General features: G+C 35.3%; 3 protein-coding genes across 10 annotated transcripts; all 3 read right to left on the bottom strand.

Moving 5' to 3' along the window:
- Positions 1 to 3,899: 3,899 nt before the first annotated feature.
- Positions 3,900 to 11,902, bottom strand: LOC118060102 (uncharacterized). 2 transcript variants are annotated; one of them, XM_035073243.2, is made up of 10 exons: positions 10,934 to 11,899; positions 10,421 to 10,548; positions 9,844 to 9,984; positions 9,371 to 9,457; positions 8,695 to 8,848; positions 7,680 to 7,739; positions 6,235 to 6,663; positions 5,340 to 5,635; positions 5,035 to 5,164; positions 3,900 to 4,614 (listed from the first exon to the last, which is right to left on the bottom strand). In XM_035073243.2, the coding sequence occupies exons 1-10, from the start codon at positions 11,810 to 11,812 to the stop codon at positions 4,066 to 4,068; spliced, it is 2,853 nt and encodes a 950-aa protein (XP_034929134.1). In that variant the 5' UTR covers positions 11,813 to 11,899; the 3' UTR covers positions 3,900 to 4,065. The 2 variants fall into 2 exon arrangements, with proteins under 2 accessions (XP_034929134.1, XP_073267901.1); XM_073411800.1 differs by lacking the exon at positions 3,900 to 4,614 and adding an exon at positions 4,645 to 4,917 and having other exon boundaries at positions 10,934 to 11,902.
- Positions 11,903 to 12,549: 647 nt separating this feature from the next.
- LOC118060101 (small ribosomal subunit protein eS17w) lies at positions 12,550 to 14,236 on the bottom strand. Of its 7 annotated transcripts, none has more exons than XM_035073237.2 (2): positions 14,093 to 14,236; positions 12,550 to 13,190 (listed from the first exon to the last, which is right to left on the bottom strand). In XM_035073237.2, exon 2 carries the CDS (start codon positions 13,157 to 13,159, stop codon positions 12,731 to 12,733), a length of 429 nt encoding a protein of 142 aa, XP_034929128.1. In that variant the 5' UTR covers positions 13,160 to 13,190; positions 14,093 to 14,236; the 3' UTR covers positions 12,550 to 12,730. The 7 variants fall into 7 exon arrangements, with proteins under 7 accessions (XP_034929128.1, XP_034929129.1, XP_034929132.1 ...); XM_035073238.2 differs by having other exon boundaries at positions 12,550 to 13,187; XM_035073241.2 differs by having other exon boundaries at positions 12,550 to 13,178; positions 14,093 to 14,226.
- A 278-nt stretch (positions 14,237 to 14,514) lies between these two features.
- On the bottom strand, positions 14,515 to 16,460 carry LOC118060099 (pentatricopeptide repeat-containing protein At5g04780, mitochondrial). Its single transcript, XM_035073234.2, has one exon. It carries the CDS (start codon positions 16,353 to 16,355, stop codon positions 14,724 to 14,726), a length of 1,632 nt encoding a protein of 543 aa, XP_034929125.1. The 5' UTR covers positions 16,356 to 16,460; the 3' UTR covers positions 14,515 to 14,723.
- Between the last annotated feature and the right edge of the window lie 137 nt (positions 16,461 to 16,597).

Here is a 16,597-nt window from a genome sequence, read left to right as displayed (position 1 = left end):
AAAAAAATATAATTGATTTTAGTATTTTATTTTTTTCATTAATAAATATTAGATATTTTATTGTTTATCCATACCGTAAAACAAAGGAAAGAGAGATCAACTCGCACCGTTTTAGGTTGGAAGATCTGTATAATTTGGAGGAAATGAGTGTTGTTGTATGAGCGTTGGTGGGCTCAAGCCCATAAGTCGTGCCCTTGATATTATTCAGAACTCATGGACTAAATAGTAAAGTTATTAGACCCGGCTTAATTACTGAGTCGGTTCAAGATCTAAACTAATAATTAAACTATGATTATATTATTTTAAGCTTTTGAAGAAAAATTAAAATATTCAACTTATAGCATCATCTCTTTTAATTTTTACTCGAAACAACATTATTTTATGACATGTTTGAGTTGATCTAGAAAGTATTCGACTGAGCTCTAAACTATAGGTTAAATCTTGGGCTAAGTACAATTATGCTTACCATCAATAATTGGTGTGATCTTTCCTTGCTGCAAGAGTTTAATTTATGACCAGAGAAATTCTAATATATCCTTAAATCGATTTAATTAAGGTGGTGGATGGGTATTTTTTTAATCACACCCAAAAAGAATAGAATTAATTTCAGATTTTTGATATACAAAAACTAATCTAAGAACACCAACTAACCATTAATGCTAATCATTCACACTTTTGGGATAACACAAAGGATTCTTAATTATTATTATTATTTTCTCTTATAGGAAATTAATATGGAGAGCACAACAACGCAGACTTAAAACCCCACCAACCCTAAAGCTGCAAAAAACAAAGATGGCACGATGCCTCCCCCACTACAAAATCCAACTCAAAAGCATGGCCAGATAGCATGCATTTGTATACACTAACACCTCCTTGGCTTCTTTGCTGGCCTGTGACGAAACACATCAACCAAAACGGTTCTCTTGCATTTTGGACATTTGGGATCTACCTCAGACACCATGACATAAATGAGGCAACGTGCACAGCCCATCAAAACCAGTGAAGGTACCTTGGTTATGTCGGTTCTGCTCATTGAGTTCATGTCTATTATCCCAACTCGTCTTGATGCTTCGTCCTGTTGGTGCTGCAATCCTGGCAGGGAGAGTCTGAGGCTCAAATCAATATTTGGACTCTTTCCTTCTTGTGCAATTATGGGAAAGCATCTTCCATTTCTTTCCTTCTCCTCACATCTCACTCCGATCTTCAAATAAATAAATAAATAAGATCAGAATCTGTAAATACAATAATACATAACCCTTAACCCTTTTATTTATGTTTTTTTTGCTCCGCGGTTCAAAATAAAAGGCAATCAAAATAATGTTTTTTATTTTGAAACTCGTAAAAAAAAAACGCGTAGACAAGCACGCTCCAAGTAAAAAAACATAACTTTTTTCTTGGATAATACCAACAAGAATTAATTAAACTGGAGAATAAAAAAAGGAAAGTGCAAAAAAAATAACAATAATAAAAACTCAGTTTTAAATTAAAAGCGTAGAAAAAAAATGCGTAAATAATTAAACACGCTCTAAGTAGAAAAACAAAACTTCTTCCCTGGATAAGAATTAATTAAACTGGAGAATAAGAAAAGAGAAGTGCAAAAAAATTAGCAAGAATAAAAATCAGTTCATAAAATTAAGAAAACACCATACTGCTTTACCTGTTCATGGAAAAAGTCATGCCATTCGAAACAAGGTCGAGAAGGGGGACCTGGTTCTAACATTGGATAATTAAGATCAAGAGATTTGTGAGATTCTTGACGAAATTGATTTATGATTGCTCCGATGCTATCATTGCCACGACCACCCTTCTTGGCCACACCATTTTTTTCTTCATTTCGGCAAGCATGCCATGAACTCTGTGGTTTATGGTTATGTGAGATCATTGTAAATTCTGGTGACTTGATCATAGCAAAGAAGCAAGCATATTTATACAAGGTTAGAGGACATGGTTTTAGAGTACACTGACTCGTCTGGTTGTAAAGCTTCTTCTTTACAAAGGTTGTAATGGTTTTAGGTCATAGCTAATGGACAAAATGTAATGAAACGGATGACAAATTGATGTTAATTTTCATGAGGGAATTTTGCAAGATTTAGCATATTTTGATGTTATGGCAAGTAAGAACTTATTAGTAGTAAACCCAATTCCATACTTGTATTAAAAAAATTAAATTGAATTTTCAAGTACGCGAGGGTTTTTTTAAAAAAATAAATAAATTTAGATTCAATTTTTGAAGTTGAAGCTCTAATTAAAGCATGGGAAAATGAGACAAAATTACAGAAAAGAAATTAAAGTTGTTGAACTGTATTTTAACAAATGTCAAGAAGAATCATAGACAGATTGCAATGCAATCGATCCGTTTTAATAAAGACGACAGAGTGGAAACATTGAATAGCCGTTGTAATTTAGAAAACAAACAATAGATAATAAATACCCCCTTGTGTAAATGGCTATCATATATTATACCATTATTAATGCTATCATTAATTAATAACAAGAATATCCATAATTATATCTAATTAATAAAAATAAGGTAAATCTCAATTTGCCTCATGGGGTTTATATATATATATATTTTAATTTCATCCAAAATCTTTGATTTGTTTCAGTTAAGCCTGGTATATTTCATTTTCATTTCACTTTTATAAATCTCAGTTTTATATCTAAAGTTCATGAAATGTTTTACTATAACCAAAAGGTAAGAATAAATAAAAATAATTTTAAATTAATTAATTAAAAGAAGACATGTTTTCAATAGAAACTAGCTATCTGACATGTACTTTACCACGGCTCATATATGTTTATTTTTTATAAAAAAAATTATTCATGCAGATTTTTTCAATGTTTTTTGGTAGTTCAAAATATATGACAAATCAAAAAATTTATGCACATATATAATTAACTAAACTAAGAATTATGTATATTAATTAATAAATAAAAAATCATTAATAATATCTAAAAACAAAACTTGAAAAATCAAGAGACAAATGTAGATCAATATATTGAATCTTGAAAAATAAAATGTTAAATTGATTGAATAAAAAAAAAATAACATGTAAGGCAACACATATTAAAAATATCATCTAAAAATAAATATTTTTTTATTTTAAAAAACATAGTTTATCTATATAAAAGATAAAAACAAAATCATACATGAATTAAACACATAACAAAGAAAATCAATATTTTTTAAAAGAGAACCCTCAACAAAATAAAAGAGATAAGGTTTTGTTTATTTTTGTTTTTTTTTAAACCAATCACGCCACTTTATTTCTTTTCAATTGCATTCTTTTGTCTGGCTTGACAGTCAAACTCAATAGCTTTTGATACAGAAAACAGAAAAAAACAATGCCCCTCAGCAGCACTTTTTAACTAAAAAACAGCAAAGAAAACACTCTATGGTGCTACAATGTTATCCACAACACAAACACTTTATCTACAATATAATCCACAGTGCAATGAGTTTATATTCACAGTAAATATTCAGTGTTTTTCTCACGCCTTTTAAATTACAATATAATATGATAAAAAGAAAAAGAAAAACTGCATTAACACTATCTAACAGTTATTTGATAGTCCAAGAATAAAATTAAGCTAAAAGCAAATATGATACACACACACCAGACCTCTTATACATTTTCTAACTAGAATATATCTGATTTTCATTAAAATCATGAACAACAATTCTGAAAAAAATAAATTTGAAATCCTACATTAATGGGATGGTAGCTCGAGTACAGGACAATCTAGACATCACCTAGAGCGTGAATATTTGCACATATTAAAGATGCTATTTGATGAAGACATCAAAGAAATAAAGGGATATAACAACTGAGAGGGATAAGAACAGTTAAGGTTTTAATGAAAAGATTTTATATATATATAAAAACAAGGTTAAATAAATTTGAATCTTGATTTTCATTCAACTATAATATTGATGAAGGCAAAGATAATGTTGCTAAGTGAGAATTGAAGCTGGTAGAAGTTAAAAATTTCTTGAGAAACTAATCCTCTCGAGTTTTATCATATTTGTTTCAAGCTTTGACTCCAAGCTCCTAAACTGGTTTAGACCCACAGTCTTTGGTTAAAACCCTTGCTGTCATGATGATCATCATCCTCATCATCGCTATCTCCATCATTCACACCAGCCAAAAACATGTCATTATCACCATGAATGCTGGGCTCATCATTGATATCTGATTCGTGGTTAGCCCCGAGAGAATGATGTGCATTCCAATCAGGAGGGAAGGTCTTCTGCAAGGTCTGTGTAAGCTCTCCACCTATTCTTTCAATCTTGCGTAAACACTTGGACCAGTAAACTGCAGTCCCCATATCTACAGTCAACTCAAACTCTATCATCTCTCTACAAATGGACAGTATCCCCGAGTAAATGTATGCTTCAGCAACAGTAGCCCTTGACAGCAATAATGATGTCATTAAGCAATGGTAGACAGCTTTATCAGGCATTAATCCGGCCAACTTCAACTCTTCGAAACAGCTCAAAGCCTTTTCTGGAAGAGAAGCATTTGCCCACCCATGAATCAACGTGGTGTAGGTTTTCACATTTGGCTTCACCCCTGCAGCTTCCATTTCTTCCATTGTTTTTGTTGCTCTCTGGAAAATATGGATTATTCAAATCATATGGCGAATGCCACATGGGAAAAAAACACTCATCCTATTATGCATTATAAGGAAAAGATGCATTAACTTCTAATGCCTTTGAGTAAACTGAAACAAAATGCCGTCAAAATTGTTCTGATAACTAGAAATAAAAAAAATCCATCCTATAATCCATACCCAAGTAAGAAATGAAGCACCGAATTGCTAAATTAACACCTAAAGAAAAAAAGATGAAATTATTTTCACCTGCAGATGAAATCCTATGAACTCATGTTAATCAGGTTCTGTGTGCAAGAGCTACAGAAATTTAGAATGAAATGCTTGTTATCACCATTCAAGTTCAGAATGCATTCAGCGTGCTCTTTACTAGCTGTGTAAAAACAAACTGACTAATGACTGATCAGCAAAGCATACCAGCATATCTCCAGCCTTGCAACAAGCATTTATAAAAGATGTATAGGTATGAATATCAGGTTGGACCCCTTCTTGCTTCATTTGCTGCATAAGGTCAGCAGCCTCCCAAACATCACCTCTTCGAGCCCATCTACATCAGGAAAACAATTGAATCAGGTTATTGGAAACAGATGTGGACAACATATCTGACCGGATGAAATAGGGGGAGATTAGAGTTTCTGAGAATACATTAATTGCGATAATATTAAAGAGGTTAGAAGTCTTCTCAGAACATAAATTTTAGAGTAATAGACAATAATTCATACCCATCAATTAATATGTTATAAACAAAGGTGTTTCTTGGAATCTTTTGAGCATTCATTTCTCGAGTAACTGCCAAAGCACTTTGCATCCTGCCTGACTTGCAACACGCCTTGAGCAGTGCCTCGTATGTAAATACATCAAGCTGTAGTCCTTCATTTCTCATTTTGGTAAAATACTCGAAGGCCTTTCCAGTATCACCTAATGCTGCATAACCATGCATGATTGTCGTGTATGTGTGTTCATCTGGACTTACACCTGCCAGTGCCATCTCATCCAATATTTCAACAGCCTTCTCCATCTATAAGATACACAAGATAAATATAGTTGTGTCAAAAAAGAAGAGAGAACATTACTGAATATAGGCTTCTAGAGAAGACAACATTCACCAAAGGAAAAACATAATTCAATTTTCAAAACTGCTGATATTATTCCGCATATACCAAAATGGAACTTCACTAAGCAACTCAAGAAGTGACTTAAGTCGATCAAATAACTGAGGGATATGATGGGAACAATGGTTCACAAAACTGGAAGAGAGGTTAAATTTTTCCACCAAATATATGGGGGTGTAAGAGTCTTAATAACTCCCATAAATAGATATAGTAAATTACTCATCACAATGTTGTTCACGCAAGCAGACTTTCAAGATTTTCTTTGTACCCTGAAGGTGAAGGACACATATTTAGGAAGTCTTTCAGACACTTCAGCAATGCTATAGACAACTACTCCTTTCCTAACAAATCCAACAACGTTGAAAAAAGTCCATGCTAAATTAGTTATACAGCACACACCATGACATTAACATAAAAGTTCTTTTCACAACCTAGTCTATTTGTCAAAGTTGGAATCTGGTCTGACCAGGTTCCAACACTACATTACATCATATGCATAGTTTACCTTACGCTTCTCAACAAGGCCAAGAACCAAAGCATTGAAGGTATGCACAGTTGGGATGCACCCACTCCGCCTCATCATATCAAAAATTTCTAGGGCCCTCCTCATTTCTCCAGCTCTTGCAAATCCATGTATAATGGGCATAAATGTGCGTGAAGTAGGCCTACATCTTTCCTTCTGCATTTCCTTCACCATATGGATGGCACGATCCATATTTCCCATTCCACAGAAAGCTTTGATGATGTTATTATAGAGGACAACATCAGGTTTCAAACCATCTTTGATAACATCTTCAAAAACTGCAAATGCATTGGTCCAATCTTTTAACTTCAAGAACCCGTTGATCAACATGGAATATGTCTTCATGTTATGCTTTATGCCAACAGATTTCATCATTTTGCTAACCTCCAGGGCTTTAGAAATTTTACCAATCTGAAAAGGAGGTTTGGATGTGATGTTTGATCGTCAATTAAACAGAAGACTAGAGATACCAACTTAACTACAAAGCATGAGTGAGGAGCAACTATACATGCAACAAAATACAGAACTCAAACAGCAATATTCAATGAATAATATTGAAGAAGAAGACACTGTGCTTTTATAAAGCACAAAGATTAAGAAAGTTTGAACAGCATCCCTATTCTAAAATTCTCAACTAAGAAAACTCTGCTAGCGTCCCTCTTCTAAAATTCTCAACCTCCTCTCAATCTTTCTTAACCTCAAATTAGCTTTGCAAGAAGGACACCTGAAGTCAAACTTTCAGAAGATTCCAATTCAATTGAACTCGATTGCAGCCATCTTAGCACTAAAGTCATAAGCCATCACAACAAACAAATTCCCCTGCATCCTCCTTCATGATCACTCTTCTAGTATATTCAAAAAAGAAAAATTATGTTGCTGGAAGACCACCTGATGCCCAACTCTATGAGAGCATTTAGACATTCAAATGGACTGGATCCCAGCTTTCTTAGCACTGAATCCATAAGCTCTGTCAACAAACAAATTCACCTGTAATCCTCCAACATGATCACCTTTCTAGTCCACTCAGAAAACTGTCTCCATGTCCCACTCTTTCAGGACACAACTCCAAGAGAAGGTCAAAACAAATGAATGCAGGCATCTAAAAGATCTCTTTTATGACTTACCACAGCTTTTTACTTTTCATGGACTCAAATATCTGAGTTCATTCTTCCAATTTATGTTTTTTTATATTATCCTTTGTGCAATGAATTATAAATCAATTTGATTTGAGCAATGACATACTTAGCTCCACCCAGTTTTGTCCAGAATGTTTATATGGTACTATCTTGAGTTAGGGCTGCCCTTTCCTTAAATTCCAAGCATTTTGGTGTCAGATTGCTTCACTAGGCTCGTGTGCAAGAGAGCTTCAAAATAGAATAAAGATGCAAAAATTTTAGAGCAAAAAGGTGAAATGACAAAAGGCTTACCTTGGTGTACATATTGATGAGACATCCATAGCTGATCACTGAAGGAGCAAATCCACATTCCTACAGCATGCATACAGCAATTTAGTATGAGGGGACTATAAATAAGATATGAATTATACCACAATTCATGTAAATTCTTCATGGCAGAGTATTAAAGGAAAAGGTGAAGCTTTGCAATTACATGTTATCAAACATTATTTAAACATCAACCACTGATCAGGCATTAACCCTATATGGATTTTGCTACTTCCTGGATTGTGTCCTCTGGCACCTTTACTTGACACACACACACACACACACACACACATATAAAGTAAGTTCAATTTCTTGCTTCAATAGGTAGTCAACAGAATCTTAAAAGTTGACACACTCCTTTGCAATTTCCTTGGGTCAGTCCATACAAGCATACATGCACATGTATGTACACATATCTAAACATTTGTGAAGTGTTCCATATTCTCACTAATCAAACCATGGAACAAAGGAAGACGGTGCTTTACTTTCACAAAAATGTTTTTCCACTATCATTTATTTGTTGCTCTCTTGGTAACAAAGTTCACATCTTATTAAACCTTTCACGTGCATCTTAAAGACACTTATAAAGGAGAGCCCATTGAAGAATCTGCACGATACATAACATGGAAAACAAAACTTGATCAGAAAACATTAAGCCCAATGCAGACTAAAAATTTTAGATTATTCAACATTTTAAACTTCCAGCATGAATCATGAAGCAAATTGCTTATTAAGTTATACACAAGCTAGATTTATCTGGAAATTATAGAATTTTTATTACATATAGAGGTGCTTAACAACTAGATATTAGATTCTTTCTAAGAAGTTTTTTAACACTTTTTACATGAAACAGTTGCAAAACTTGACAAATATGCTTTACGGATCAATAAAGCTAAAAGACACAGAACATATCTCCAACACAAATAAAACTTACAAAACTGAAGCACACAAGTAATCACTTCACAAGATAAACTCTATGACATCATCATCATCTTGTTACCTTAAGCCTTTTGAATACAATAAGACATTTTTCTTCATTTCCAATCATAGTGTAACCATCCATCATGGTATGATATATGTCAAGAGGAGCATCTATACCTTCTTCTTCCATCTCTCTCACCAGAGCTTCGGCTCGATCCATATTGCATGCCTGACTGTAATTAATAGATGAGGAGTGAAGCTTTTATGAATTTATGTAAGCAACTCATAAACTTGGAAAAGATTTTAACAGAGAGTGTAAAGTATAATGTGTAGACAAAAGATGACAGATACAAATTTTAGCATGCAACCTAGTTCAATAAGCATATCCTCCAAGGATCCATTCAACACATACCAAAGGCCTTTGCCCACAAATGATGCAATTGACAAAGGGTCCTTATATGGTCTTAACCTTCAATAATTTAATAAAGTTGGCACCCCAAAGACTTGGACCCCAATAATTGCACTTGGGAGTGGGAGACTTGACAAATTCACCAACAATAGCCCTAAAATAATTACTGGTTATATGAGCACATACATATAGAGTACAAGTAGACTTGAAAAGCTAGAACATATGTATCTGACCTCATATTTATAGCCATGGAACTCGTTAGCATATTGAAGCGATCCATATTTATAAGTATAAATATAACAATAAGAAAATTAACATAGACTTGAATTTGAAACTTAATACTGACCAATAAGCGTATATAATGTTCCCATAAATGTATGCATTCAAATTGGTATGCCTCTCTTTGGCCTTCTTAAACCAGCAATCTGCAGCTCTTCAAAATCAAGTTTTAAGTTATTATTAGCACAGAGAGGAACTTCTGAAACAAAAACCAAAGTTGCAATGGTTTGCTATATAAAAAGTAAGGACAGGAACGAGTTACAATGCTGAAGTTTAAAGCATATGTCATCAAAGCTTTTATATGTTGATCAAGTCATAAAAAACTACAAATAATTTAGTTCAAAGAATAAAGCATTACGTGAATAAGAAATAAAAACACAAAAAAAACAAAAGCTTAAAAACAAGTTGAAAAAGAGAGAGAGAGAGAGAGAGACTTCAGAGCTGGCAGATATATTACTCTGGCATATAAAAGGATACTTTCCAAGAGCAAAGTTAATGAAACAGATACATTCTTCAAGAAAAAAGGTAATATTTACTTACTCAGCATTGCCAATTTTGGCAAATCCTCCGACAACTATGCTATAAGTCACCAGACTCATTTCAATGCCCTCTTCATTCATTTTCCTAACACAAGTCAGTGCTTCTTCCATGTCTCTACCAACTGCATAAGCGTGAATAAGGCTGCATGAAATAAATAACTTTAATGCCAAAAGAAGAAAATTAAAGTACAATACTATTATCCTCAAAAACTATGAGGTTTCGAGTTCCTGTTAATTGAACATAGATTACACTTGGGAAGCAGTCTTCAACAGACATTGCCAATTTACCAGAAAAATGAATAACAACGTGAATAAAGAATAAACACATAAATAATGTACAAAATTCAAAGCTGAAAGTCCTACAATCTTGTTTGAATAACTCAGAGTGAAATCTTTCTCGGAAGGTTTGCTTCCTAAAATATAATTTGCATCCAGACACATCGTTCACATAACATGTATGTATCCAATACAATTTGGATGGTTGACCAGTATTTCAACAGATGAAGAAGCTCATGAAGAAGTTAATTCAACTTAATCACACAGATGCAATACTAAAGATGTTTTACCATAAATTTTACCTCGTATAGACATGTGAGCTGGGATCCATTCCCCTTGCTCGCATGATCTCAAAAGTTTGTCGTGCACGATGCATATCCCCTCGCCTTGCATAGTACCCCACCATTAATCCAAACTCCCTTCTAGAAGGCTAATAAAATGATGTGAAAAAAAGAGGAAACAAACATTATAAATGACCAAGTAAAAGCTATTATAACTTTCTTAAATATAAAAGGTCACGCATGATATGATTATGCAACATTTTCCATCATTATAGAAGTCATATGCATTATGAATTAAGCCATTGAGCATAAATCATTCCCTTAAAAGTTAATGTTTCTCCACTTAGACCATGGTTACTATAATCTGCACAAGTCATGGTTATAAATGTGTTGTCATACAAAGAATAATCAGGGAATCCATCGCTTCCTACTCTGTGAAGATATTATTCTTATAGGTCACACATTTTCTCTGCTCAATCAACTTTAAAAAAAAAAAATACAAGTCTAACAAGAAGAATGTCTGGCACTTTTTACCTTCTTAATCCTTTCGAAAGCACTAACAACTGCCTGCCAATTCTCCGGTTGCGTGTCTAAAACCTTCCGAAAAGCCTTTGTAGACCCTTCTCCTTCTTCATGCCATTTAGACCTATAATCTTTTCCATCCTCTCCATAAACCCAATTCTTTCTCTCCTCTGCTTTCGCTTTCAATCTTCTCCCATCATCCAATTTCACAGTCAAAACCCTCCCATGAAACTCCATTCCATCAAATTCCTCGGCTTTCATTGCAGACTTCCCTGCTTTTGGACCATCATAGATAATAAACCCAAACCCCGCATTCCTTTCAGTCTCATTGTGACTCTGGATCAAAATTACATTCTTTATAGGCCCGAATTGACGGAAGAATTCAGAAAGTTCATGTTTTTTTATCCAGTTTGGTAAATTTCCTATAAAGATCTTCCCATTTTGGTTGGATTCAATTCTGGGGGCTTCATTTTCTATCTTTTGAGTCTTTTCTTGGGTTTCAGCTTCTGGGGTTTGAAGTATTTCTAGTGGCGGCGGCGGTGGTGGTGGAGGAGGAGGGGGCGAGAGTTTGCTGGAGAGGCGGAGTTTGGTGGAGAGAGAAAGAGGGTTGGTGGTGGTGGTGGTGGTGGTGGTGGTGGTGCTTGTTACTGAGGGTTTGGAGGTTTTGAGAGGGTTCTTGGGTAATTTAGGGGTGGTTGGGGTTGGTGTGGAGGTGGTGGGGGGTGTTGGAGTGAGTGATTTGGGACGGCGAATAGAGGAAGAATTGGTGGGTTCTGGTGGTGGTGGAGGTGTTGGTTTGAGGGAGAAAGAAATAGTTGTGGTGGCGATGGAGGAGAAGGGAGTGGGAGAATGAGGGAAGCGTGGGGTGGTGGAGAGTGGCGAAATATCCATTATCTGTTTACTGTTGAGACTGAGGAAATGGGGGGTAGCAGTGGTAGTTTTGAAACTTTGGGTACTTATTCTCCGTATATGCGCTTAGAGCAAGTATTCTAGAAATTGGCCTGTACATGGGCTAGAAACTTTAAAAAAATATATATAGAATATAATATAGTATTTAATTATTGTTTCCAGATAAAAAAATATTTAATTACGGTTTTAAGATGGAATAAAGATCCAGACACTCTCTTCACTATTTTCGCCTAAACAGTGCCTAAAAAACTGATTTGGCAGCGCGCATGGAGTTCATTCACCGCAATATTTTTTGTTTTTAAATTATTTATAATTAAAATAATCTAAAAATATTAAAAATATATTAATTTAAAAAAAAATCATTTTTTAAAAAAAAAACTGTGTGCATTGTAGGCGTAGCATACACCTTTAGACAACTAACTCATGATAAAATATAGGGGATGAATCAAAGCCTTGGGCACCCTGCACATTGCAAACATCCACCCACTGGTATTAGGAATTCTTGCTCATGAAAAGATAGATCATTCTGCAGCGGCACAAGCTTGTAATGAACAAATAGCATGCGAGTCACCATTGAACATGGGTGGTTCTACAGCTTGCTTGATGAAGTCCAGGGAAGAACAAATCACACTTTCTCCCGAGTAATGATGACTAATAAAATTGAAATGCAAGGTGTTCACATACTTGAACACCTGACAAAAATGGCATAATAAGACAGGTTTAAATCTACTAAAAATATCATTCTTTAACAGCAAAATCAACTAAATCTCCAGTTTTTAACAATCAAGTACCAATACCCACTGAGGGTAATATCCATAACAGACACTGAAAGCGAGCACTAAAAAAAGACAAGACAAGATATTTAAAGTTCTTGCACTCGAACATACTGTGGAGGTTTATTTAACTCAAGAACCTCCTAGCACCACCTCCTCTACCGAATCCCTGAGTGGGAATCATAGGCTGAGGCTCAACTTCAACAAGCCCAGGAACATCTGACATACCAAGAGCAGCAAGCATGTCAATGGTCTCTTTGTCAACCTTAATCTCATGGATCTTAATGGCAGACTCCTCAGGCACGAAATCCATGCGACGCTCACGCTCTTCCTCTTGTAGTTTCAGTGAGATGCCACGAACTGGTCCCTTCTGAATACGCTTCATTAGATGGGTAGAGAACCCAGCAATCTTGTTGCGGAGACGCTTCGAGGGGATGATAGCAACCTCTTCCAAGATCTTCTTGTTGGTGTGGAAATCCAAGGTCATTTTAGAGTAGTACCTCTCAATGACCTGGCGTGAAGACTTCTTCACTGTCTTGGTACGAACACGACCCATCTTAGCTAATAAGCTGCTGCTGCTGCTGCTGCTGCAAAGAGAAGTAAGAGTAACTGAAACTGTAATGGTGATTGTCATTTCCTTTCAAGGAAACATAAAAGCAAAACATGAGAAACTACATTTTTAATGACCAAAAGACAAAACACCATTAACAACTCTAAGTTCACACATGATGACATGACATCCAAAATGCAATGGAGCTACAAGATGACTGCTTGAATTGTCAATGCTATAATCTTAAATTCAAATAATTCATTGAGGAGAGGAGCTCCACAAAAGCTCCTCAAAGACCATGAATAACAAAATAAAACATATTCTATTCAAATTATGGGGCATGTCAGATAAACCATCCTGTTTTCCAGTTTCAAAAGAGCTGGAAACCCACAGTGATACTGTGTTGATAGTGGTCGGAACTATTCTAACAAAAAAAAAATGGGAAATAAAATCCACAACCAGTGTAAACCAAACATCAAATTACAGACAATAAATCAAAACTTCAAAAGCTTCCCACCATCAAAACAACAATAATTTTCAAAAAAAATATCTTAACTCTTAGGATTCTTTATTCATTTAAATGAGTAAGGTAATCAATAAACTTGGTACAGATCTCATACTTTGTCAGCAAACAAATCAATTACTGAAAAAACTTCTTCAGCAAAATGTACTATTAAGAACAGTTTTGCAGTCCCATTGCTAAGAAACTGAATATCCTAAGCAGAAAAAGAAACCGAAAAACAATACCTTTATCCCACATTGTCTTAGCAACCAAACAGATCAAACACACACAAAAGCAACAAAAACCATATATTTTTTTCATAAAATTGATTAACTAAACAGATATCCCACAAACTAAAACATACTGAAGGTTTCTCTCTCTCACGAGATATAGTTGGTGACTAAGGAAACAGGAAGCAAGAAAGAAACGAAATTTACCTTCAAGATGCAAGGAGAGCCCCGATGACGAATACCGAGGTACTGCTGCGGCGTTATGGGAAGGAGGAAGAGAGTCTTCTTCAGGTATTTAAGCAGTCTAGGGTTTGCGCTTGCCAGCCCCTATTTTGTTAACAACTTAACGGGCCGTTCTACTGGGTCCATTTTTAGGTGTATGAAATAGAAGGCCCATTACGTTTTTTGGGCTGGGGAATAAGAAGCCCACTGCAAATTTTTCCTTTACTTCGATCGTTTTTTTTTTTCCACTAGATTAATACAATTTATTAATATAAAATCAAGTTTATCACAAGTTACTTGATATATATCAAATGATATAATTTTGAATTCATCCAGGTCACCTTCAATTGAGTCATGGGGGACTATTAATAATTTTTATTTTTACTGTTTGTCTTTTCTGTCCCCAGACGCAATCTAGCAATCTGGTGGACAAATTTATTATATTTTTGGTGCATTAACATAACATTTTAAAAAATTAAAAGATTGGTTTTTATTCGCATGCTACTAAAATATAATTTAGTAATTATAGAAACAAGCCTCATAAAAGAATGGCAATCCCGAATGCAAGAGCTAGCTTCTGGACGTGGTGGCTCAGAAGTTCTTGCTTTCAGCTATCTTACAGATCATGAAGGTCAAAGTCAGTCTCAGCTTCATTAACTAGTTTAGTCATCTCTTCTAGCAAGTTATTCAACTCTAAATATATATCAGTTATTCTAGGATGGGTTCTCTCGCCAGCCATGAAAGTGTGAACTTTGTCCTTAATTTCGATCCAACTCTTGCCCCTCTCCTTCAAGATCTCACTCCCTTTGAGGGACTTCCTTGCGTTTGCAGCTTCCTCCCACTTTTTACTAGCAGCGTATGTGTTTGCCAGTAGAACATAGTTTCCTCCACGGTCAGGTTCCATCTCGAACAAGTTCTTAGCTGCAATCTCAGCTAATTCAAGATTCCCGTGAATCCTGCAAGAGGCCAAAAGTGATCCCCACATTGAAGCAGCAGCAGCAAATGGCATTTTCGTCATCAACTCGTGAGCTTCATGAACCAGTCCTCCCCTGCCAAGGATATCAACCATGCATGAATAGTGAAGGACATTTGGTGACACGTTGTGCTCTCTTGTCATAAGGTCGAAATAGCTTCGTCCCTTGTCCACCAAACCTACATGAACACAAGCGGATAATACTGCAACATAAGTCACTTCATCCGGTTGCATACCCGTCTGCTTCATTTCCTCGAATAAATTCATCACTTCAGAAGAGCAAGCATGTTTGGCAAACCCGGAAATTATAGCATTCCACGAGACAACATTCTTTCTCTCTATATTACAAAACACAACATAAGCCTCTTCTATGCTACCACATTTGGCATACATGTCTACAAGAGCGGAAACAACAAAATTATTTGGACCAAAACCAGTTCTACAAACAATAGCATGCACCTGCCTCCCTTCAATCAAAGCTGCCAACCCTGCACAAGCCCTAATAACGGATGATATCATAAACTGATTATTTTCAAGCCCCATTTCCTTCCCTCTAGCAAACAACACCAAGCCCTCTTCATAAAGCTCATTTTGCACAAACCCTGCCACTATTGAGCTCCACGTAACATCATTCCTCTCAGTCATCCCTTCAAAAACACAACTTGCTTCTTCAATCGACCCACATTTTGCATAAACATCAATCAATGCAGTACCCACAAAAACATCAGCATCCACTACAGCCTTGATAGCAAAAGCATGTAATTGCCTACAGAAAAAGACATCACCTTTAGCAGCACAAGCACAAACAACACTAGAAACCGTGAATTCACTGCATGGGCTTCCTTCTCTTTGCATTTCCAAGAAAATGTCGATAGCCTTTTCCTCCTCTCCATTCTGTACACAAGTGCCGATCATTATATTCCATGAAACCATACTTCTCTCAGGTATTTCATCAAACACCTTACAAGCACGACGAATTAGACCACATTTCGAGTACATATTCATTAACATATTGGATGTTAAGGTATCTGTTTCTAACCCCAATCGAATAACTTGTCCATGGCAGGCCTTCCCTGTAATGGGTTCTCGATTTTTTGCACAGGATTGTAGTAAAGAATGCAACTTTAATACTTTGGTGGCGTCAAAGAAAAAATCTTGTTGAGTTATAATTTCAGGTTTTTTGGTAGCGTTACCTAAGGAACAGAAGTGTTTACAGTAAACAATAAAATTTTCACTGAATCTCTTCTTGTTGCAAATGATCCTAAATGTATTCATGTCCTAGCAAAGGATGCTTGTTCATTTCTTTCTTGGGGATAGACTTGTTTTCTCTAGTCTTGGCAAGGAAAGGCAAATAGTGCTTGAACAGGCCTTAAGGCCTTTTAAAATGTGCTTCAATTAAATCCAGCGAGTCTCGTGATGTCCATCATCGTAGTCCGGAGATTAACCTAGTTAATGAGCTAAATTTAGATTGATTTCTAGAAAAATAATGTTTTTTTTATTTTAAATAAAAATTATTA

This window comes from Populus alba, chromosome 10 (assembly GCF_005239225.2).
Source record: "Populus alba chromosome 10, ASM523922v2, whole genome shotgun sequence".
In the NCBI taxonomy this organism is placed as follows: Eukaryota; Viridiplantae; Streptophyta; class Magnoliopsida; order Malpighiales; family Salicaceae; genus Populus; species Populus alba.
The sequence above is the reverse complement of the archived record's forward strand: the minus strand, read 5'-3'. Positions and strand labels throughout refer to the sequence as shown.